General features: G+C 39.6%; 1 protein-coding gene across 4 annotated transcripts in view; it reads right to left on the reverse strand.

Moving 5' to 3' along the window:
• Positions 1 to 26,368, reverse strand: part of ADAMTS3 (ADAM metallopeptidase with thrombospondin type 1 motif 3) — a 261,150-nt gene that overhangs the window by 223,042 nt on the left and 11,740 nt on the right. The window contains exon 3 of one of the 4 annotated variants that reach the window (XM_077848318.1): positions 17,391 to 17,797. The exons of 1 other annotated variant lie outside the window; for it this stretch is intronic. In XM_077848318.1, coding sequence (XP_077704444.1) covers positions 17,391 to 17,797 — 407 coding nt within the window. Of the gene's footprint in view, positions 1 to 16,474; positions 16,610 to 17,390; positions 17,798 to 26,368 lie in introns of those variants that run through there. 2 more of the 4 variants (XM_077848319.1, XM_077848320.1) reach the window with 2 other exon arrangements.

The raw sequence follows: 26,368 nt of genomic DNA on the forward strand, positions 1-26,368 counted from the left end.
GGGCTCCAGGATCACGCCCTGGGCCAGAGGCAGGTGCCAAACCGCTGAGCCACCCAGGGATTGCCGGTGACTTTTTAATCCCCCTAAATCATCCCCATGTACTTGTGAAGAGCACAAACCATTCCCCCCTAAGAGAAACATGGGGGTGCAGGAGGGGGTCAGTGAGTTATCATGAAAGAATTTAAGAGTCTGGGCTTAGCCAGCACCAGTCTTCTAGGGCTTCACCCCAAGCAGGAAATTGCTGCACTGCTCCATGGCTTCCCTACACCAGTGCCCAGGCAGCTGGCCAATTCACTAACCCCTTCCCTGGCCTCGCACAGACCGCATCGTCCATGCAACCCTGGCCCCACGGTAACCCTGGCTGGCTTGAGAAGAGTTGGCAGAAAGAGTCCGGGACATGCTATTTAAAGCTATAAGCAGCTACTGTGAATGGAGATGAGCAGCTTTAGTGGTAGAGGATAAGGCTGGACGCAGATTTTCACTTGCCCTAATGAATTCACTCACCTGCTGTGGTTTGGCACCCAAATTTTTTTTTTTTTTTAGATTTGTTATTTATTTTTTCATGAGAGACAGAGAGAGAGAGAGAGAGAGAGAGAGGCAGAGACACAGGCAGAGGGAGAAGCAGGCTCCAAGCAAGGAGCCTGATGTGGGACTCGATCCCGGGACTCCAGGCTCACGCCCTGGGCTGAAGGCAGGCACTAAACTGCTGAGCCACCCAGGGATCCCCTGGCACCCAAATTTGATAGGAAACAGCTCAGTGCCATTTAGTAATTACTAGTACTCATCTATCCCATCTAGGAACTTTTTCACAGTTAAGTTGCTTGATTTCAAATGCCTAGATTCAATCTGCAACATCAAAATATACTGATAAGTGTGTATATAAAATTATGTGTGTGTATATAAATATAAGAATATCCACTGGGAACCAGGATTAGGTAACAATTGAAGGTTCTGAATGCAGGTATTCAGGTCTGCCATGAGACAAGAGCAAGACATTTCTCTGGACTCCTAATCCATTAACAGGAACCGTTGTCAGGATTAAGATAATTCCTATAAAGGACAGATCTACACCTGGCACACAGAGTCAGTGCTCAGAGACTTTAACTAATATTAGTATTACGATAAAACATCTATGGTAGCTCAGAAAGACTACTGTGACAGATCAGTTTTCTTCTGAAAGTCAAAGTTCATCTCCACCAACTCTGATAATCTGCCCCCTCAGTCTCCTTATCTTCTTACTTCATAAAATGTGCCCATCGAGCATCCGATCTAGGGAATTCCTATTCATGTTTTAAAATTCAGCTTATTTACCATTTCTGGGAAACCTTCCCTGACCCCTAGCCTGGGTCTGATGACTTTATGACCTTCTTCATAAAACAGTGTCCCTTTCCTTTCTCTCTTTATTTCCTCAGTTGGGTGGCTTTAAAAAATAATGTCTCTATTTCCCATTCTACCTAAGATAAACTCCAAGGGGAGCAAGTACCTGCCTGCTTCTGCTTCTTGTTGCATCTCTAGCACTGAAAGTACATAGCACACAGTTAATGCTCAATAAATACTTATTGAATGAATGAATGAGTTAGCCAGATATCAATAGATCTATTTGTTCCCTCCTAAGAAGCACAAAGAAAGAGAATTCACTCACAGGAATATAGTCCTGGGAGTTACCAAGAGACAAAAATTGGAAAAACTAGTACTTGCCTGAAAGAAGTCAAACCATCCAAGAAACTGAAGAGGTGTGGCTTTTTGTACTTGGCTTGAGAATCTTTATAACATTCCATCAAGGAGAAACCACAAAAAGAAATGAAAAGTTACAAAGCAGAGTTCTGGGTACCAAAGGGGAAGGACAGAGAGAGATTCTACACAGAGGATGCACTTAACCCATTAAGGTTCATGAACCCTGGAAGGTGACAGTAAGCAGATCATAGAGCCATGGAACTTACCTTCCCTCTTCTCATTCATTCGAGAAGTCATCAGATACTTACTGTACACCTACTATATATCAGGAATGGTGCCTGGTTTTATGGATAACAGGAGGGAGCATTACAGACACAGTTCCAATGCTCGTGGAGTTTCTAGTTCAGCACAGGGGAAAAAGGCATTAAAGAGATAATCTATGTGTGACCAGCACACAAAAAGGAGAACTACAGGTTGCTATAGTAACAGCATTGCCTGGAAAGTCAGTATATGAGCATATTTTGTTTTCTTCCAAAGAATTTATCCAAAGAATAATATTTTCATAATGTCTTTTTAAAAATTATATCTTTTTTAAAGCAACAAGTTGCCATGCTGACTTGTGTCTATTCCTGTTGCTTAACAGGAGTAAATTAATTTAAGAGACATATTATACTTCTACTATAAATTTATGTGTGGGTTTGGGTCAGGATGATGTTGCCTCTTCACTAGTTTATACGTAAAAGAAGAGGAGAGAGAAAATGAGAGCAGGGGAAAAAAAAGCTTAGTTATGAAAACCACGGCACTAAAATACTGTTCAGAAGGGTAGAGTTGATTTATATGAAATCTTAGGATTCTTAAACTTTGAAGTTCATAGCATTCTCTTCATTTGCGAAAGTTACACAAAGGGAATTCTAAACACATTAAAGAAATATCTATAATTCGCCTTTCAAAAATGGTATTCAATTCCCCATTCCGATATTTATACCATTCACTCTATCAATATTGATTTTTTTTGAGCACATACTGTGTACCAAGCATTGTTAAAGACCCAGAGGAAAGTGTTTCTATCCTCAGTAAAGAAACCTTTGCCCTCTCAACAATAAATGTACAAAATAAATTCAAGATAAATTTGAGACATGGGGCTACTGGATGGCTCAGTTGGTAGAGAGTCCAACTCTTGATTTCAGCTCAGGTCATGATCTCTGGCTTGTGGATTGAACCCCATGTTGGGCTCTGTGCTTAGCAAGGAGTCTGCTTGGGATTCTCTGTCTCTCTCTCCCTCTGTCTCTCCCCTCATGCTCTCTAAATAAGTAGAAAAATAAATAACATATATTTTTTTAAAAAAAGTTTAAAGTGTCAATAAGTTTGAAGTGTATGAGTATGTGTCAATAAGTGTATGAGTAAGTGTCAATAAGTTTGAAGTGTCAATAATGGATACAAATAAGATTTAGAACACTGATATACTGTAGAGTGACTAAGGCTGCTGTTTTAGCTAAAATATGGCCAGGAAAATCCTTTTTTGAGGATATGGAATTTAAGTTAACATTCAAAATGATGAAAAGGAACCTCTATTTAAAGATCTAGAATATTCTGAGCATGAAAAAAAAAAAAGCAGCATTTCAAAAGGCCAGAGATGAGGAAAATTTAGATTGTTTAAAAAAACAAAAGGAAGACCAGTGTGGCTGAAATACAGTGAACAAGGGACCATCAAAGAAGTATTCTGAGATTAGATTTTTATAGAACACTGGTTCTCAAAGCGTAGTGTCACCTGGGAACTTGTTAAGAAAGCAAACTGTCAGGTCCCTATGCAGACCTACTGAGTCAGAAACCCCAGGTGGCACCCAGAAATCTGTATTCTGACAAGTCCTCCCTAAGATTCACATGCCCACTGTGGTTAGAGACCCCTTAGAAAGAACAATGATTCTCCAACCCAGCTGCATATTAGAATCATCTGAACCAGCATTTAATTTACTTATCTTACCCCAGAGTTGATGAATCTGTATCTCTGGGCTTGGTGTCTAGGTATCTATATTTTCTTTTAGGCTCTTTAGATGATTACAGTACACAATGATTACTGAAACTACTAACATGGGGTCTTAAATGTTATGGTAATAAGTTCAAATTTTAAGGGGAAGTAACTAAAGGCTTTTAAGCAACGTTCATCAAATTTAGTAGGTTCACTTCAGCTCCTATATAAAGAGTGAAGAGGGGCAAAATAGAACAAAAAGACCAGTTAGGAGGTCACTATACTAACCAAAGTTGTAGCACTGAAGATTTAATAAGCAGATTCAGAACATATTTTATAGAAAAATCTTAAGACTATGGATTTTTTTTTTGGGAGAGATGAGGAAAGAAAAGGAATCCAACATAAGCCCAGGTTTTTGGCCTAAGAAATAGTTGCCCAGACTTTCTGGAGAAAAACATGCAGGCATGCATAGCTATCAAGTATTGATCTTTAGTCTTTTTAAATCTAAGATGGCTATAGGCATCCAACTGAGATGCTGAATAGGCAGCAGGATATACAGACAAGCCCGGAATGCAGAGGAGAGGTCAGGTATGCATATGGAGCCATCGCTGTATAGATGATATTTAAAGCCATAAAATCAGATGAGATCATCTAAGTCGAAAGTGTAGATACAGAAGAGGGTGGGTAAAGCACAGAGCTGGTATAGCTGGTGTATGGACAGAGGACACAGTTGACTCATGGAAACCGAGGAGAGACATGGTCCCAGACTGTTAAAGCACAGGACAGTTGAAGATCTTAAGGCCTCTGTGTTGCTTCATGGCATACTGGCATACCCCCACCCCCCAGTTCTTGAAAGCAAAGTGACTTCAGAACCTCACAAGCATTTCTTATGACTACTGGCTGCTGAATAACTTAAAAGTAGCCACTTTAGAGTTCCACCTACCATTAGGAAATCTTTACAGGAATAAAAGAAGAAATCCAAAGGTCAGACATATTAAGTGGCTTGTCCATACTCATACAGTTTCTTTATTCTGCCAGAATATGGCCTGGGGATGGCATTCACTGGTGCTTCCAAAGGACATAGAGCCCCCAGGCAAGAGGACCAAGACAGGAAGTTGTAGCTGTGTACAGTTCCTCCAATCTGGAACTGGGACTGACCTGTCCTGAGTCAAACTGGCTGGGATTATGACTGGGCAGTGGGCAAGGGCCAAGGCAGTACTATGATTAAAAATAATAAGAAGAAGAAGTTAAAATTCCTTACCAGAGAAGCAGGTCAGCTGGGAAGAACCAGTAACCAGTATCATTGTGCACAAACAAGAAACAGTTGTGTTATGGAGTCTGGCACTAACTGAAAACTTAGAAATGCATACTTCCATCAGGCCCCTCTACCAACTACTAAATCAGAAGCTGAGGCAGCACCTAGCGATCTGTTTTAAGAAGCTGTCTAGGAGAAGCTGGTGCCTGCTAAGCTTAGAGGCCTCTTGAGGAGAACGATGATTCTCCACTTCCGCTGCATATTCCTCAAATGTAACATGTGAGGAGTTCTTCCAGGGAAAGTCTACACCAATAGAGTGGAGATATATATACACACACAACACACACACACACACATTTATAGATGTATGTGTATATGCATATTACTCTTATTTCCACATTTTATTGGGAGTCAAGGTGAAACATCTCCCAAAACTGTAATAGCCTGGGTTGTAATATTTGAGTTCCTTAGAGCCTTCAAGAATGCAAGACTTTGTCATAGTGGATTAAAAATTAATCCTTAGGGATGCCTGAGTGGCTCTGAGCATCTGCCTTTGGCTCAGGGTGTGATCCCGGAATCCGGGATGGAGTCCCACATCGGGGCTCCCTGCAGTGACCCTGCTTCTCCCTCTGCCTATGTCTCTGTTTCTCTGTCTCTGTCTCTGTCTCTCTCTCGGTCTCTCATGAATAAATAAATCTTTTTTAAAAAATTAATTCTTAAAAAGTAAGTAGAAAAACATTAGTAGAAAGTAGCCATATCTCAACATTTGGAAAAGCGACACTCATACACGCAACTTCCACCCCAGACCATGATTTATGAGTAATGGTCAAGTATGATGCTTTGATTTCTTTCTTGACCAGGAATGCATAAAAACTTATATAGAGTCATAGAACAGCAATCCTTAAATGAATCTCAGAAAGATTACAGTCAACAATTTCCTAATTTTAGATCCCTGGGCCTGTAGGAACCAGTGGAAGCAGTAATGGAAATCTGGAAATGACTATCACTATGTCATAAGGCTGAACAAAATGCTAATGGGCCTAAGAGATCATCACCAATAGGTATAGAGCAATGAGTAAGTTGTACTCATTGGCAATCTGACCAGCATTTTTGTATGTTTTTATTATAAACAGATAGGAAAAATGATTTATTACTTAATAAAACAGTTTGGTTTACATGATATTTGAAGACATAAGGTCCAACAGGTGGAACAAAAAGAATTAGCAGTCTAATCCAAACCCCTATGGGAGGGAGTAATAATGAGCTCCATAAACATAACCCTAATTTTAAAACATTCTGCTAGAGGCACATATTTCAAAAATTTTTCCAAGCACAGCATATATAAAGAGGCCTCCTCTGAAAATTTTGGGTCCATTGTTAGAGTCTAGGACCAATATGATTCGGAATCTTACATCATCATGCTGAATTTAAGTCAAAGTTACCACAGTTGAAGTCAAAGGTAACAATGACATATGGCTGGCCAAACAGAGACGGAGATCTCACAGTGACTTAATTATATCTGGATCCACATCACTCTTTTTGATCTGTTTTCTTGTCCTGGCAGCAAGTTAATAGCATCCTCAGAGCCAGGTATGAAAAATAAAGGACTGTATGAAACCAAGCAGGAAGGCAGGAAATACTGGCACTCCTAAGATCAAGTATCCTGCAAGCTTAAAGGAATTATTACCCCAAGATCCTAATCACTATGTTAAAAGCATCCTGTTTCACAGATAATGCTAAATGAAACTTTTCCCACTGTGTTTGGGTTGCTAACATTTGCAGAATCTCTCACTAAGTGCTGTTCTTCATTTTCTCTTGGGCTTCGCATGCTCAGACTGGGTCCCTCTCTGATCATATGACACCTTAGCCTTTAATAGCATGGTCCTCTCAATCTATAACAATCTTTCACTTTTAGGGACATCACCAGACAGGAAATTTCTTACATTTTAAATTGAAGTTGGAAAGTACCATCAACTAATCAAAAATTCACCATGACCCCAAAAGTCTACTTCAATAATGCACTAAATGCAATAATAAGTTTAAAAACGCACTTTCTCATAGTTAGAGTTAGGAACCCACCATGCCACCTTAATTCCCATTCCCCTCAATTGCTTCCACCAAGTCGTAGAAAAAGCATACTCTTTGCTGGATTTTTTTAAAGGAACACTCCAGACTGGAAAAAAAATAAATAAATATGAGGGCATATTGACCACCATTGCCTGATGAAAGAGATACGAAATGAATGAGGTTGGTAAGACTGAAAAACTATTATAACCACCTAATGCCACAAAACTCTATCACTATCCCCAAGAAAAGTCTCACTCTGAGATTCATAATTTAAAATATTTTCCCAAAACAAAAAGCCTGAGAGGAATGTTAAAATTATGACTTATGCCTAGTTACTTCCATTCTGGCCAGAGTAAGACCTATATAGGAAAATTTTTCTGAAGCAGTTTGCTGTGTAGTAGGTACCCTGAGTGAGTGGCCAATAGCATAAAACAGAAGTATTACAATAATAAGAAGAAAAGAGGTCAATCATAGATGCTTACCACATCTTTGTCAACTCCGAAGAACCTAGTAAACGGAATAAAATGTTTTCATTTCATATTTCTAAGTAGAACCTAAGAAAGAACTTTGTAGGGGATCCCTGGGTGGCTCAGCAGTTTGGTGCCTGCCTTCAGCCCGAGACATGATCCTGGAGACCAGGGATCGAGTCCCACGTCGGGCTCCCTGCGTGGAGCCTGCCTTTCCCTTTGCCTGTGTCTCTGCCTCTCTCTCTCTCTCTCGTGAATGAATAAATAAAATCTTAAAAAAAAAAGAAAAAAAAAAAGAACTTTCTATATATGGCAGAGCTATATATAAATAAGATGGAGAATAGTGAGTTTCCCATCTTTAGAAGTCTTCAGGATAGCAGAGGTTAGAGTATCCCTTGGAGATGATGATAAAGGAGCCCTGCATCAGGTGGAGAAGGCGATGTGAACATTATAGGATTTTCACCAAGGTATTTACTTCAGAGAAGACTGAATTTTCCACAAATAAGGTCACAGGCTGCAGTATTTCTTATTTTGCAAACTTAATCATTACTATTATTAATCACTATTATTAATCACAAAATAGTAAGAACAAATAATTTTAAGTTGAAAAAAAAGGAAGGAAAAGGACTGCAGTAATAATCACCAATTTCCTAGGCACCAGGCTGGTAGGTAGTGGAACTGGAGTTAAGTTTGTCTGATTCTACACAAACACCCTACCCGCTCTCACCATGAGCCATTCCCCTCAACTGTTTTACAGAAGTTCTGACTTCCGTCATCAACAGTAGTTACACTTTCCCACACTGAACTCTGTCAAAGTATCGTAACTCTAAATAGTTTAGCTGGTGTTTCTTTTCATTGGTGTTTATTGATTTTTCTCACTATAAAACTCAAAATTTACTATCTTCTAAACATTTTATAAAAGTAGGCTATAAAAAAAGTAGGCTATAATGACCTAATCATGCTTTTCAAAACCTATCAGGCTATATATAATGTATTTTATTTACATTACTAACTCTAAAGTTAGACCTCAGTGCAATTATATATCCCTGTTTCTTCAATCAATAAACTAGAATTTGGAGAAATTTATTACAATTATGGAAGATCTGAACTTATCAAAGGACTCATAAACCACAATAAGACTAATGATAATGTCTTGATACATTTAGTGTAGTCCAGTATTGCTCAAAAATTAATCAACTCGTGAAAATAATTATTTAAAAAAAAAAACACTGAGTGATTAAAGTCCTTTGTTTTAGAGACAAAAAATTCCCATAACCTGACTACCTTGACAAAAAGTACAATTGATTTTTATATCCCAAACTCTTCTGCAATTTCACTGTTGTAACCTAATAATAGTAGGTTACAATCTCACTTTTTGATTGTTTTTTTTTTTTGGTTCACCTTGTATTTCTAATAGTGTTAAAAACACACAATTTAATTCATGTTGTGGCCTCCTTCTCAACAACCAACACTGTGACAAGTATATTTAGGTAGCTTGGGATAAGAGAATCACCATGGGATTTGCTGTCAACAGAAACATGTAACAATATAGCGCTGCCACCAACTCCATGTCCTAACAACAAATTCTGTCATTGGCCTTTGACTCAAAGTATTCAATTAAACATCCATTCTTTATTCTTTTCTATGGTTTGCCATATGCATATGTGCATATGTGTATATGTGTTTATATATGTGCTTGTGTGCATATATGTATGCATATAAATATATATTTCTGTACATACAGATACATATATAGCTACAGAGTACAAACACTATAAATGACACAAAATTGAAATTTAATATCAAAATTAATTCATCTATTGACAGTTATTTTGTTTTATTCTTTGAGAGTCAAGGAAAGCTGATCTAATTACTCTTCATGCTCAACTTTTTTTTTTTACTTTCTTTACAGTAATGCACTGTAAACAAATATCACCAAAATGACATCAGGAATACTCCTTGGAGAATGGAAAGAAGAGAGATGAACATAGAGTAAATATAATAAGAAAGTGAGGAAAACATTCCAGGTGGAATAACAGTCATAGCAGGAGGTTTACAAAATGGCACAATCACTGATCAAACTTGAAGAATCTAGATGATGGGAAAAATGAGATTTGTAAAAGTCTAATTTCATAACAAGATAAAACTGGGGGGACAAACTCTAGAAAAAAAGTTACTGTGAAAAAAACCTCCCTAAACTCCAGAGGAAAAGGCCCTGTGACTTCAGAGAAACTTTTTTCTATGAAGAAAAGCAACATTATTAAGGAACAGGAATCCCTCACCCCCCAAAAAAAGGAACAGGAATCCCTGGAGCATCCTGAATGCCCATGCAAGCCTCTTAATATCAATGACAGAGTCACTGACGTATGCTCCTTCTTCTTTCCCTCTCTCCCTTGTGTATATTTGGTCCTATATTCAGGTAAACACTGGCCCTCCTGTGTATTTGTTATATAAGTTACAAAGTTCATAAAATCAATTTTCCCCATCCTCCCTTCATTCTTAGGGCTGACACATGCAGACCTCCAAGACTCTTCTTCAGAGGCTCCTCCTCCCACCCATCCCATCCCTACCATCACCGGGGATTACTTTCACATAAATGTTTGCTTTTCAAATGTCTTGAATCACAAATATCGCTTCCTCCAGGAAGCCTCCTACTATACTTCCAGGCAGAAACAACCTGTCCACCGTTTTAGCTCTCACATCTCATCTGGTCTAGGCTTACAACGTATAAAACTTTCTGCCTTGTACTTCCAGTCTGCTTTTGCACACCTCATTTCCAGCGCCCTTGTAAGACCAAGGTTATACCTGACTCACCTTCAGTATTTACCACAGCAATCAATATAGCAGAGCACTTTATATAGCCTAGTGCTTCAGAATGCTTTCTCAACTTGGATCAGTAAGAATAACACAGTTTTTAAGAATAACCCAGTTTTGACAGTTGAGAACTTTGAGGCTGGATTTAATTTACAAGAACTCTGTGACCTCAAAACATGATTATGCACAAGGGTATCATATCAATACCAAGGCACCCTTTTGTTCTTGTTTTATGACGATTTACTAAGAAGAAGGTATTTTAAGATGTGGTCAGCACTACTCTCACAGTTCTGAAAGCGTGTGTTGGGTATCCTGAAAAATTTGTATCAGAGTTTTAATGAAGTCAGGGTTATCAAGGCATTGGAAAGAAGAAGCATTACTTGCCAAGCTGACAGCAGAAAGAAAAAGTACTTCTGCTGCCCCGTTTATTTTGTTTTTCCATGTCTATCCAAGAAAGAGTTGCAGCATCATGTTTACATTTTTCCCCAATTTTTAACCCAGTTTTAAACTTAATTCTTAAAAATTTATGATACCAAAGTTAAGGGAGATAATAGAAACAAATCATAATCAAAATGATGTAAACCATATAAAAAAAAGACATAAACCATATAAAAAAAGCACAGTACAGGTGATATTCATAAATAAACATGAATAACAGATTAACTACAAAATCACTATTATGAAGAAATATTTTCAAAATTTAAAAACACTTCTGATGGATTTTTTTTTCACTTCCTACTTTATTCCAAGCTCACGTCCTTGGATATTCTTCATAGAAGATCAACTAAATCGCACGAGAGAAATAAAGCCAAAAAAAATTGGGAAAAACTTGACATATGTATGATTCTCGACTTATGCAAATCAGATACAAAATGTGAAAATGATCAAGGACTATGCCAAACCTTGCCTCTTTCCCCCAGATAAGCACGTACTGGCTACCTGTATATTTGAGAAAGGAGGCAGAGTGGGAGATGGACCCAACCACCCAGACCTGGGTACACACAAGTAGGTACACTCCAGCTCCCAAAGGGCACAGGTTAACCAAATCTCAGGAAAGAAGCAATTAGCCTGTCATGATACTAGTCCCTCCAAACCAATGGAATAGAGAACTTGATCCATCCTTCATTTTGAAAGGGGCCAGTGCCTACTGCTTTTTTTTTTTTTTTTCCTTCTACTTCTGGAAATTAAAGGGTTAGGGGCTTTGAGCTCCTAATCCTGCACTGCTAAAATAGCCCAGTTTAAGTGCCTGGAGGGAAAACAAGGTTTCCAGTCCTTTGTTCCTCAAACCTTCTAAAGTCTCTGAAATCAGCATATAAACCGTAAACACACAGATCTCCCCCTGTCCTGTCAATAAAATACATGACACCTTTCTTGGAAATGTTCCATGGGAGATGATGGGCCTTCAGCAAATCAGACTCCTCTCACAAAAGCAGATGTTCAAATGTCAACATCTAAAGATCAGCCCTCAAAAACCCTCTTTCCTAAATCCACTATAAAAAAAAACTACAGACTCGTATCGATTTTCAGTATCAAACATTTCTTTTACTAGATTGAGCTGTATTTACAATCACTGGTCAAATGTTCTTAATCCTGGGCACACCAGGTCATAATACTTTTTTAAGCAGACTTTTTTAAAAGAGTCTCTGAAGCCAGACTTACTGAAATAGGCATGGCAAGAGTTGAGGGGACTAAATCCCAAAGCAAAAGTCTCTAGGCAGGGGAACCTTAAGGCTGTGTTCTTTATATTTGTTTGCAGTTGTCCTCCAAAGACTTCATTTGGCCACGCCCCAAATCTAAGAAAGATAAAATACCTCCAATATTAACCAGATGTGACCATCAGATATTTCAAAAAAGAGGTCCTATATACAGTTTCCAAATTGCTCACCTCAAGCTTCGAAGACGCCCCGTCCTAACAGTGAAGATCCCTGTGAAATGCCTCAAGGAGCCTAAAAGTCATTTGGAATAAGAACAAGGCAGGAGGAAGAGACACCAGGAGAAAGAGTTTCTCCCATCTGTATTTTAAGCAGGCCTTTCCTGAATTTCTCCATTTCGTATATTGCTTTATTAGATAACTCCTGGTGATTTCATTTGAAGGAAGAATTCCAAATGTCAAAAATGCTGAAAATTTCTGTCCTAGATAGACTCCCTTGATCATGAAATCAGTCCACAAGGAAATCACTGAGCTGGAATAACCCAGGAAAGCCATTAGCAGTCGGCTCTTCCACTCCCATGCAGTTCCCTCTAATTCTAATCCAGGGGAATTAACAGAGCAATATTGTTCCAGCAAGTCTAGAGAAATTTAGTTTCCTTATGTTATGAAATACATGAAATAAAGCCTACTAACCAAACAACCCTTTATTTTGGCACATTTATAGACCACAAAATATGATTGTGAGCTGCCACTGCTCGCAGGGGAGATTTAATGGTGTTACAGAGTAAATGCCAGGGCTCTGTGGAATAAGGAAATCTATTTTCAGCTGGGATTCTCAGCCAGAAGTGTCTTCCCACTAAGAAGTGTGTGAAATTTCAGAAATGTCGAAGCAGAGAGGTAAAGCATGTCAACACCCTCTAGCCAAAGACCACCAGCAGCACATCTGTAGTGGACAAGCTGGATTTATTACATGTTGCATGGAGGGAGAATGCACAGCAGAGGGAAGCACAGGCATTTCAGTAAAAGAGTGTGAGAAAGAACCTATGAACAGGACTTGGGCTTCAGTTGGGTAATTTGGGGGAAGGTCTAGAGAAGCTGCACTTTGTTCTAGATTGGATGCTCTCGGAAAATAGGCATGATTCAATGACTGACCATCTCAGTAGTCCTCACCTATAAGTAGGATGGACTAGAGCAAGAATAAAGCTGTAATTGGGAAAGAATTAGCACTCACTCATAAATGACTATCTTGCAAAGAACAGGAAAAGATCACACTAGACAGGAACAGATTAATCATTCTTGGCCACACTGGGTAAGAATCATTGTCGATTCCTTTGTGCAGAAGACTCTGATGCTGATTTCAGAAACCCAGAGAATAATATTTTAGTTACCATGCATATTAATGTCTAGGTCACATTCTAGACATTGGCTCTGAATGTGTCACTTGAGGCATCTTTATATCCTCTTGGACACCTATATTAAGGCGCACCTTTCCTGCGACCATTTTACACAGTTCCCTGGGGTAGGTAGACTCTATCTCACTACTTCAGTCGAGTATCCAATTCCATAGGGGTAAAAACAGTTAAGTGGGATTGCCTGCTTTTCAAACTATCTGCGGTGAGGAAACTTTTCTTTTCTCCCAATTGATCTTGGACTATTTTGTAAGATACAACAGGATTTCATTACTAGAGGGGTGCCTGGGTGGCTCAGTTGGTTAAGCCAACTCTTGTCCAACTCTTGGTTTCACCTAAAGTCATGATCTCAGGGTCCTGAAATCAAGCCCCACATCTGGCTCCACACTCAGCACGGAGTCAGCTTGTCCCCCTCAGTGTGCACCCTCCCCTAGCTCATGCTCTCTCTCTCTCTCCCTCTGTCTTTCTCTGCCTCTCTCTCAAATAAAGTCTTTAAAAAATAATAATAAACAAAAATTTTTCAAAAGAAATTAATTACTAGAAAAATAAAATGAGGGACACCAGGGTGACTCCATCAGTTAAGTGTTCAACTCTTGATTTTGGCTCAGATCATGATCTCAGGGTCTTGGGATGGAGCCCTGTGTCTGGCTCCATGCCCAATGGGGAGTCTGCTTGAGGATTTCTCTCTCTCCCTCTCCCTCTACCCCTCCCTCCACCCACGAATACACTCTCTTTCTCTAAAATAAATAAATAAATATTTTAATTAATTGTAAAAATGATAAAACTGGAGTGCCAGGGTGATTCAGTTGGTTGAGCATCTGCCTTTGGCTCAGGTCATGATTCTGGGATCTTGGGATTGAGCCCCACATCAGGCTCCCTGCTCAGTGGAGGCATCTTCCTCTCCCTCTGCCACTCCCCCTGCTTGTACTCTCTCACACGCTCTCCCTCTCTAATAAAACAAATTCTTTTTTAAAAAAAAATCATAAAACAAAACACCAACCCCATTTTTTAAATTATCCAACCCAGGGCAAATACAGTAATTGTCAAATTGGTATAAAAGTTTCTATATATAGTCTCACTTTGGGTATTTATCTTTTCACAAGCCTGGGCCTGTGGACACACTTTGAAGTACCACTTGTTTTTAAATTTAATTAAAGCGTTCTATTTACTACAAATTAATTCTGAGAGTGCTTCCCATTTCAAATTCACGTGGCGTACCACAAGGTCACATAAAAGAGATGTAAGCAGTTTTGCCCAGGGAGAAGGCCTTGCTATTAACCACTCCCCACCACGGTGAAACATAAGTCCCTGTGGCTGTTTCTTATGTGCAATAGCTTCAAAGAACACATGGAGAAAGTCAAATCACTGGAAAACCATCCAAAACTGATGTAACCAAAGGGTTAGACTTCCCATCCAGGTACAGCTTCAATGACATTGTCTTCCATAGCAGGAAATTTAACTACATACTTGCTAGGCAGATATTTTTCCATTGGTATCTTTAGGCCAAAAGAGGCTGTACTTTCTACTAGACCTACTTGGATTTGATTATTATCCCAGAGCCCTTCTAGAGCAACGGCTTGAGCCCATCAGGGTAATCCTCGGGCATCTATGTTATCTCAGTGTCCCTGCTTCCATTTCTAAGATCGAGAAGGTCAAGCCTAAATCCCTATATAGCTAGCCAGTTAAAGGGAAAAGGGGGCTTAGTAATCAGCAAATCGGCCAAGTTTATTTACATTTCCTTCAATTAAACTTCCCACTTCATCTGTTTAAGGATTTATCCCATTCAATGCAATTCTGCAATTCTAAGAATTTGTTCCCAGCTTAGCAAAGTGGTCCCAGTTTATTCCTCTAATTCGTTGATTTGCTCCCCATAACCCTGCTTGCTGCTGCTCTTCCTGCCATCATCTTCACTCTTCCTCCTGGCACATGCCTGCTGTGAGCTTGAAACTCTAAAAAAGGCTTCATTTCGCATACCCACAGAGTCGGCACTGCCTTCTCTACAAGCCAAACCTACCATTTTCCCAGATGGAGCTGAAGGCCTCAGTCACTTATGTCTGGTTCAAAACTCTGTCCTATTCATATCTCCAAAACATATTTCCCTTAACTACCAATTTTCCAAGTTAAACATGATTCTAACATACATATACACAAGCCAGATATTTTGACACTTAAATCTATGGCAAATTTAACATCTTTGAGCTGCATGAGGATGGTTACCACTACTCCTTCCACCACTTCACAGTGCCTAGCACAGAACTTGGTCCATTACTAGTTCCTACAAATATCGTTTAATTAATCAATTAATGGATCAAAGCCTGGAACAAATGAAAACTTGTAGGGTGCAGTGTAGTGTAGTATACGTACATACTCGATATCAATTGACACATGATGCTAACACCATATCTTAAAAGTGAGAAATTAAAGAATCCTAATAATTAACATTCATTCAGACTTTATATCTATTTTCCTCTTCCTTATAACAACTTACTATAGCCCCAGAGTTCTTGTATCTATGATCAGATAATTTGACATGTACAGAAAGAAAAATACTGATTGCTAGGTAAGGTGTAAAAATCACTGTGATGATGCATTAAAATAAGTTTCTTGCCTTTTATCTTCCTCAAACTGATTTTCTAGCCAATATCCCACATTTCAAATATTAATGGAAAAGATAGAAAGTACATAATTTTTATGCTATAAAACTAAAAAATAATAGTGACTTAAGTTTTATACTCAATATATTTAAATGTATTATAAAACAATACCCTTTATTTGATTTATGTTCTTTTCTATCTTGGTAATACTGAATCAAGCTCTCTCAATGAATATTTTAAACTTTATCTTCCAGAAAGTACCGTCTTTTTTATTTCCTATTCAATGACTTAATTAATTCACATCTATCCAACCTTTGTATAGAATGAGAAGAATTTGAGCGATTCCTTATGCCTTCAAATCCCAGAATATGGTCTAGCACCAAACGCAAGCATATAGATCCTAATCTAATGGAGTCCAACTTGAACACTCGGGACCTGCTACATGTGCTCTGTTCAGCTTTCTGTGCTGTCTTTTAAAACCCTACAGGACATCAAGAGGCAATACAAGACTGCAAAAATAAAGCCTAAAACAATTACCTCACCAGCATTCAGTAAAAGTAAAACATATGTATCATACCTCCTCTGGGTTGGGCCTATGAATAGAAGGAACAATAGCAAAAAATTCATGGTATTGTTGGAGGACCAGCTAAGGTAGAATAATTATAAGCAGGAACATAAGGAATATTTTGAGAACTCCCAGAAGAGTGACAAAACAAAGGGAATAGCTCTGAACTCCCAAGAAACAGCAGCCTGGCAACCATAGAAAGAAAAATGGTTGATTTTTTGAACAAAGACTTGGAGTCAACTGTGGATGGAAGAGGCATAAACACTGACACACTTTTCAAATAACATCTGAAGATACAAAGCAAATAAAAATACTTCACATCTGCAGAGTGGGTAAAGAAAGGTCAGTTACTATTGGCCTCAATAACAAAACTAAAGAGCAATATATATGGGTATTTTAGTTGAGAATAAAGAAAAAACTAAATCAAAGCCATGATGCAGAGAGAACTACATCTCATGTTTGTAAAGTAATGCTATTTGAACAAATTCTGACAAAGGATCTGCTCATTTCCCATTTTAGCATTCTGTGGGGAAGCAAAGGAATGCATTAAAATACCTTCTTTACGAAGATATCCAAAGTTTCCACATAAGAAGTGAAATACTATCATTTTGGAGGAATCTACATTTCTTTAGAAAATTTTCAGAATGCTTTGAAAGAAATAAGGAAATAAAATTACCCAATGTAACACTCGTGAAAATATAAGCAAAAGTGCTACAATAGGTATCTTTTGCTTCTTGGAAAATGCTGTCCTCATGGCAAAATTAAGCCAAAGCACACATCTTTGAGAGTAAAATGCTTTCTCAAGCTCCTTCCTGAACTTAAAATATAATAGTACGGCTTCCTTTCCACCTCTACCTTCCAAACCACGCTGGAGCCATGCTACGCTCCCAAACACCTGCAAACACATACACACAAAAGGGAGTCTTACCAGACCATCACAGTTGCTAATGGCAACAGAGGTTCCTGGAATGTCCATGATGTCACCAACATAAGCACAGTTAGTCTGCAAAGGCTCTGTTTTCCAGATTCTTTCTGAAGCACTTCCTGCTTGATGATCATTAATGGGGTCAGTTGTATTCTCAGGCACTAGAGATGTCTCGTGCCATTCCACAACAGCCCCAGGAGCTACTAGCTGAGTGTTGGGCCTTAGTCGCAGATGAAAATCTCTTCCAAATGCTGTGATGTTAAAGAACAATTGCTCAGAGTTGGAAGACACGTCCCTCGGTGACCTCTTTTTGTGATTTGCAGAAAGAATATGGGAGAGATAGTGTCCTTCAAAATTTGTGCTGACTGGAGTCACCAGCTCATACTCACTCTGTCCCTTTATTGGTAAATCTGTGGGGTGAAAAATAGAATTGTAGAACCCTGTGTGACAAGAGAACACAGGAGGACATAACACAGGCACCTCACAAGACTGTACCTCAACTTGCATAATAAATATATTCCTGAACTATCTCATAAGCATGAAATTTTGAGAACTCAAGTCATTTCTCAACTATACTCAGGTAACTATGGGTTCAATGAATCATTTTTTAAAAAACTGTATCACAATGTGAATATTCGTATCTCATTTATATGTTTGAGAACATGAATATAATAAGTGTCCATAAACGATATCTGGCTTACTTATAATCAAGACATGCTCCCAATTAATTTATTATTGGCATAACTGACACCTGCTACAAGTTTTTAACAAAGCTTTTGCTATTATGTAGAAGAAATCTTTTTATTTTATTTTTTCCCTGTAAAAATCCTAGAGTTTCTGCCAATTACAATAGCTACTTTATGTTGGATTTACCATGGCCTATTATTTAATACACTTAGTTCATAGCGCTGTAGTTTATACACAATTTTTCTATCATAACAAACCTAACAATCACACTTCAAGCGTGAGCAAACTGAAATTCAGGAAGTATGTGCCCAAGTTCAAGTAACTGTAAAGCTCAGGGATGAGTCCAAGTCATACTCCAAAGCCCATACATACATTCTTCCACCTCATAAATCATAGATCACTATCAGAAAATGAGGAGAATGGGTAAGTAGAAATCATAATTTATAAATTAAATATGCAGATGCTGGTCAGTCAAGAGCAAATGGCATTGCCATTTTGAACTGAATTCCTTTCATGGGACAGATAACTCATTTTAATATGAATGTATTTGGAGTCCACCTTACATCATGGGTGGCTAGCTACATATTAAACTCAATTTCACAATTAATTCTCCTAGTTTAGCCAAATGCATTATGTCTGCCAACATGCAAACACCCTTGGGAAAGGTAACACATTGAATAAACCATTTATCCCTTACTAGAAATGATTTTGAAGCAAGATAATGGATCCTGGAAAAGGAAATGAGGACAAGGATGAGAAAAGAAGACGAGCAAAATCCGGTAACAGAATTTAAAAGTCCCCCACCTTCATGATTCTAGCCTAAGACTAGTCCTGCAGTATGTTAAAGAACCCTGAAAAAAAAAATTCTATGATCCACGAATACTTCTCACCTAGCACAATCACATGTATGTGATCCAATAAATGAAAGCATAAGACTCATAAATGAGCCTACAATCCATGATCTTATAGAATATTTTCATTATTTTCCTGCTTTTTAAATCCTTCAAATAGTGTATAAAGTACCAGAAGGCATTTTATAATGCCTTGAAAATTCTTTGAGTGCATGTTGGTTATCACTATGCCATTCAGAATGGCCAACGTATTTAAACAAAATACCCTTCTTTATTAAATACACAGATCAAATAATACTGCTGTAAATATTTACTGGGAGGAGGAGTGAGGATTGTACTATCACAGAGTAAAGTGAAGGCCACCTCCAACACTCGGAGGAACAGCAGCACAGTCCCTGCCTGTAGTCAAGGACCTACACTAGGCATCAGCATAAGCATGGACACAAAGATGTGGTCTCTCTTACAGCCAAATCCATGGGGAATACTTCTGTAAATTCTGGTTTATAGAAAGAACTGGAAACTTTAGGAATGAATTTGAGTGTTGCAGGAGCAGAGTGATGGAGAGGAAGGAATCCACAGTAAGAGATGAGTCAGGCTCTTCATGTGGAGTGTCAAAGGCTATCCCAAATTAAGTATAAATTCCTTAAGGACAAGAAACTCCCCCATTCAGCTTGGTATTTCCAGTATCATCTAACACAAGATTTTACATATGCCAGGGTCTCTTGTCAGTAGGATTTGCTTAACATGTATCAAGTCAGCAATGCAGGTAACTAGAGAACTTCTGCATTGTCTATGCTGCTACACACTAACTTACAGGATGCACTACCTGAGGTCCGAGGACCTTCTGGCTGCACTAGTAATCCCACTTGTAACTCTATTTAACCATTCGTTTACTGATTCAAGGGAAGGAGATTTCCCATCTCCGCTGAAGGAGATTCGCATCACCAAAATCTAGACAATATACTAATGCCTGGATTAAGCAATTAGAGAACTAGAAAATTTAGGAAGAATGCAAGGAGGCTCCTTCCTCCACACCCAAAAGGACACCCAAAGCCTCATGCTCACAGCAAACCATGCATCCTGGATTCTCTGGGACTGTTCCATTTTCACACTGTCAGACAGTAAGCTCTGCATTTTTATTCAGAATAAACATGGCAGGGATCCCTGGGTGGCTCAGCAGTTTAGCGCCTGCCTTCAGCCCAGGGCATGATCCTGGAGTCCCGGGATCGAGTCCCACATCAGACTCCCTGCATGGAGCCTGCTCCTCCCTCTGCCTGTGTCTCTGCCCTCTCTCTCTCTGTCTCTCTCTCTGTCTCTCATGAATAAATAAATAAAATCTTTAAAAAATAAATAAATAAACATGGCACATAGAGCTGTGTCTTCTCTGATGCTAAATAATAAATCATTCCTAAAATGTGCACAAAAGACATACTGTTGAAATTAAACCCGGAAAGAATAGTTTTCCAGTCGGCAATTATTGTAATCAAGGGAAAAAAGATGCACTTAGTAGCCCCTCAGGCTACCATCCCCTTGGATAGTAGTTAGCAGAAATGACAAAGGAGCCACCAGGTCACCTACCATTTCCAGGCAGGATAAATTCTGGGCACTGTGCTTTGGGTTCAAGAATATACCATCTCTGTGGAATATGAGAAATAGTGCAAGGGACCATAAGGGAAGTAGGAGACACTGAATGGGGAAAATCAGAGAGAAAGACAAGCCATGAAGGACTCTTAACTCTAGGAAACAAACTGAGGGTTACAGAAGGGGAGGAGGGTAAGGGAACAGTATAACTGGGTGACAGGCGCTAAGGAGGGCACGTGATGTGATGGGCACTGAGTGTTATACTACATGCTGGCAAACTGAATTTAAATTAAAAAAAAAAAAGAATATACCATCTCTAATTCTCACAGCAATCACAGCAGGCGGGTATTATCCATAGTTTACAAATGAAAAAGCAGGACTAGGGACACCTGGGTGGCTCAGTGGTTGAGCGTCTGCCTTTGGCTCAGGTCGTGCGTGGTCCTGGGTCCTGGGGTCGAGTCCCACATCAGGCTCCCTGTGGGGAGCCTGCTTCTTCCTCAGCCTATGTCTCTGCCTTTCTCTGTGTCTCTCATGAATTAATAAAAATAAAATCTTAAAAAAAAAAAAAAGAAAGAAAGAAAGAAATGAAAAAGCAGGCCTAGAAGCCTGACACAGAGCAAGCAAGAAGCCAAAGGAAAATTTCAATTTTGATCATTTTGACACTGAAGACCATGCTCCTATGCTCATATTCACTTTGGAATAGATGAAACATCTTGCTGTCAATTTCTAATTTAAGAGCTGACTTATAAAGGACACCTACCACAGGAATGACGACGTTCGGTCCACCGCAGCCAGCCAAGCAATTATTCCTCCAGTGTAGTTTCAAAACCTTCTCTAAAAGGCTCTTAAGTTCTCTGTCTTTGAGGGAAAAAGGGGGGGGGGGGTGCAAGGGGATGGTAGGGAAGCCTCAAAGCTATCAAAAGTATTTTCATCTAAGATTACAATCATATAAGCAAATTAAACTCCAGTGTTAACGCACCATATTCAGATATCACACACCCCACAGGGCCAAATATTTCCCCAAAGTGGGACAGCCTAGGGATGAGGAAGGAACTACCTACAGAATCCGAGAGCAGTAAGCGAAGTCAGTGCATCACCCTGGACACGTTCTTTGGTTTCTCTTAGGCTCAGCATCCTCAAGTGTTACCTGGAGGCTAGTAATACTTCCAACTTCATGGGTTTAGTGCAAGGTTTAAATGAGATTATGCAGAGGATGCAATAAATCCTACCTACTGAAAACTTAAAGGTAAGTTAGCTACTCATTAACATATCGCCCGTTGCAATTTTAAAATGGGAAACGATGCGACTGTCAGCAGAGGTGGCTGAAGGGCCACAGCAGCTGGTATGTAAAGGTTTTTGTGGGCCATAAATTCTACAAGCGCAAATGGCTAGAGCCACGATAAAGCCACACTGCAGTCCCTAAGTCCCCGAGCAGGACTCCGATGTAGTTAACCCTCCACAACTGGCTGGTGTCTGTGCATGCATGCTGCATCCCTCCAGGCGCCTCGGACAAGCTGCCTCATCTCACCGAGGAGCAAACCCACCACATGAGCCCCATACCCTAGTCCCCCTCGCCTTTGCAAGAACGGTTTCTGCAACTGGCCTCTCTTCTTTCCTTATCAGTTTCTCCACATCATTAGATCATTCCCATCAGCAAATAAATAAGCTGCCATCCTATCTCCCATCTTTGGTAAAAACTCTCATGATGCCACATCCCACTCGAACTGAGACCCCATCACTTCGCTACCCTTTATAGCAAAATGCTCCAAAAGACTGACTAGATGTGTCCTATTCCTCTCTTTCCATCCTTGTTCTTTCTTGAACCCGACCCATTCAAGCTCTTGAAGTCACTAGTGACCCCAGGAATGGTCAAGACTCTCTACTTGCTGTATCAGCAGATTCTGACACAGCTTATTTCCCTTTCCTTGTTGCAATATGTTCTTTATTTAGCCTCCAGGATATCTTTTTCTTCTGGTTCTCCCCTTTCCTCGGTGCTCTCCCCTCCTCATTCTCCTTCCTTACACCACTTGATTTCCATGACTTGTATATACCGCAGTGCCACAGGACCTGGTCCAGGGACTGACTCCTCTCTTCTGCATCTACCCACCCCGGCATGGTAAGTTCTTCCCATCCCATGAGTTTGGGGGGCTTCACAATCATTAACCTACAGCCCCAGCTTTATCTGTGAGCTCCTCTCTTGTCAACTCCATTGCCTTCTCCATATGGACATTCCCTAAGCCTCCAGCTCCACATTTCCAGAAGTAAACTTCCTATCTCCCTGCTCCCAAGTCAGTAATTGACAACCCTATCCTCCTAGCTACTTGGACCAAAAACCTGACTAAACTACCCTCAAACTCTTGTCACATCACGAATCAAATCTTTCAGCAAATTCTATTGACTCAGCCTTCAAGATGTCTCCAAACAGTGACCGCAGCTCATCACCAGCCCAGTTACTACCCGTGTCTAAGCCACTGGTTCAGCTTTGAATGAGTCCCACACCTGTTCTCCTTGCTTCTGCTCCTCCCCTTTATAAATTATCTTCAAAATAGAGCAGGAGAATTAAGGTGGCAGGTCAAGTCACTCTTCTCAAAACCCATTCCAGAATAAAATGGGTTTGCTCACTCCAGTAGGCTGGCACTGAGAATTCTCACATTTCAAGGTCACTGTGCTTGCTTTCCTCTGGGATCTCCCACCTCAATTCCTTCAGGTTTTTGTTCTTTTTTTTTTTTCTTAAGATTTTATTTATGTATTCATGAGAGACACAGAGAGGCAGAGACACAGGCATAGAGAGAAGCAGGCTCCCTGCATGCAGGACTCGAACCTAGGACACTGGGATCACTCTCTGAGCCTAAGGCTCAACCACTGAGCCACACAGGTCTTTATTTTAATGTGACCCTCTCCATGAGGTGTGTCTTGACCAGTATCCATCTCATCACTCTCTAGCCCTTTTCCCCATTTTACTTTTCCCCACAAAACCTGTCACTCTCTGGTATACTATAAATTGTACTTCTGTTTACTTAATTATTGTTTCTCTCAGTAGCATATGAGCTCCATGAAGGCACAGATTTTTACCTGTCCTCTTTATTACTATTCTCTAATGCCTAAAATAGAACCTGAAGTCACTAAATGAATACCTGTGAATGAATGAATGAATGAATGAGTGAATGAATGGGAGCAGTTTGAGCCTGAGGGTATATCTAAAATTAGAATGTACTATTTTTCCCCAAATAGCAATTTATCACCAAGCAATCAAGGACAGCCAACTACACAAGGTGTCATATATCTCTACAGCCAGAATTTTGTTGGCAAATATTTCTACTTCTTACAGCTCTTTCCGGCCAGTAAATCAAACATTCCATTCTATCCAGATCTTATATTTAAGCTACTGAGAACCAGAAAGTAGATCTAGTCATTCAAACACCTCTCCTAGAATGCAGACCCAGAGCCCCTCGTACTTAGAAGCAAGCAGCAGGAAATCAGTCCCATTAGGCAATCCCTTTAGATATCCATAGAATATGTACACAGGTCAAAAATAAGAGACCTTGAAAATCATCTAATCGTTGCCTCTTTCTTACAATGAAGGCATCTCCAGTAATGATTTTTTTTTTTTTAAGTTAGACGTGGAGTGCCTTTAACCTGCTCTTGCTCTCTGTGAAGAAAGATTTTTCTCTGACTATCCTGAGCCTCTCCATCTCTTCTCTCACCCTTCACCAGGTAAAGAAGAGTGATGTCTGTGATTGGTAAGTCTGGGAAAGACGAGAAGTTTGCAAAGCTCGGTGCCTCCCTCCTCATTCTTCTTCCTGGGAAGGATCCTAAAAAGGAGCACATGTTGTCTTCCATGTCACCAGCAGCAAGCCCTGCCCTACCAGTGGGGCCTGACACACCCTGGCTGGGGTGTGCACATCCTATCAAAGTGGGAAGCTCCTGTTTCCCCCCAGCCTTGTTTGTAAAAGACATCTTTATTACATCTTTATATCTATCTCTAACGTGTTCCTTCAAGCAAGTGAGCAGGGTATGTTTGCATTCAGGATTTCCTCAGAAACTCAAACTACCCTTATGAAAAAAGCATTGTAGTATCTCCAGTGGATGACTAATTATAACACTAACAATTCTCCTTGTCAGAGAATTCTCTGAATTCCTCATTTGAGAGTTTAACTTAATGCCTCTTCCTCTTTGTGCTAAATCGAAGAGACACTTTCTTGTGTGTGTGTGTGTGTGTGTGTGTGTGTGTGTGTGAGATACGTGTATACAAATGTATACACACACACTAATATTAAACATAACCTGCACTGGGGCAGCTGGGTGGCTCAGTGGTTGAGCAAAGCCAGATGCCTTTGGCTCAGGTCATGATCCTGGGGTCCTGGGATCAAGTCTTGCAGCAGGCTCCCTGCATGGAGCCTGCTTCTCCCTCTGCCTGTGTCTCTGCCTCTCTGTGTGTCTTTCATGAATAACTAAATAAAATCGTAAAAATAAATAAAAATTTAAAAAATAAACAGAACCTCCATCAAAGTATTTGAGGAGGCACTGTTCTATGTTTCCATTTACTTACAAGCCTTTAAGCTGACCAGACTTTCCACTTTAATATCAACCATGTTAGAATTTTCTAATCTTTTCAAAATTTTAATCATTTCTGAGACTTTAGCCCCTTTTACACATGACTGTGCACATGTACATAATAGGTCCTCAGTAAATACAGGTTAAAAGAAAAAGAGAAACTGCCCCCCATGCTGAGACTTGAACAGATCAGTTCTCTGCCTAGGATAATGTGTCATATCTTCTCTTCACCCCTAAAATATCTAAACCAAACTCATTTTCACCTAAATATTCAGCTTGCCTTTCTGACTTTACTATCTCTGTTCCTGATGTGCTGATTCTCCCAAACCTCCAGGCTAGAAAACTGGCTTCACATCAACTTTTCCCCCCATTTAATATTTTCAGGTCCTACTGATTTCTCCTTAGAAATTTGTCAAACGAATCCCATTTCTTCCAATTGCCTCCTTGTCACCATACACTGCAAACCCCAAAGTGTCAAGTCCAAACTCCCCAACATAATTTGTCACTGCCAAATTTTGTATAAATTGTACCAAAACGCTATCTGAATCACTGCCAGGAAAGTTGTTTTACAGTCCCACATGTAAATGTCTAAATTCTGCCGCTTACTACCTTTGTGATTTTGGTCACTTACAGCTTCCACTTCAGTACTTATCTGTAAAAATGAGGTTAATCGTATTTAATTCATAGACTTGTAAAAATTAACCGGCCTAATGCAAAGTGCTTAGACACTATTTGGCACATAGGAAGGGCTCAGTAATCATTAGGTATTAATATTACTAGGCTAGTCTCTCTGAATAGTTACAATGGCTCATCATTACTTCAGGATATAATAGATACAGAAAATAGCTTTTCTTCCATGTTGGACATGAAAATTGCTTTAAAGATCTCTACTAATCAAATCCCCTCACTTCACAAATAAAAAATTGAAATTCAAAGACTAGTTAACTGAACCCAAATCAAAACCGAACTGTCATTTAAGGCCCTCTGTGCTTAACTTCTTTGCAACATCATCTCCTGTATTGGTCTATTGAGATTCTAATGGGCTCACTAGACCCAACTTAATCATGCCTGTTCTTAAAATCCTGCTCTGCTATTCAGGCTTAGGGAAAGGCTGCTGCTTTCTCTCCAGCTATACAAATCCAACCTGGCCTCCAGGGCCTATGTCAAACCCCATCTCTCCCACGAAATCTTCCCTGCTATCTTGTCCAGGAGTACAGACCTGCTGGACTAAGCTTCTTAGATCTCATTGTCATGCATTACCTGTATAAAAGTCATAAAAATCTCTATTGGAGAAAAGTTATATGATTT

The sequence above is a fragment of the Canis aureus genome, chromosome 14, assembly GCF_053574225.1.
Source record: "Canis aureus isolate CA01 chromosome 14, VMU_Caureus_v.1.0, whole genome shotgun sequence".
NCBI classification, from domain to species: domain Eukaryota; kingdom Metazoa; phylum Chordata; class Mammalia; order Carnivora; family Canidae; genus Canis; species Canis aureus.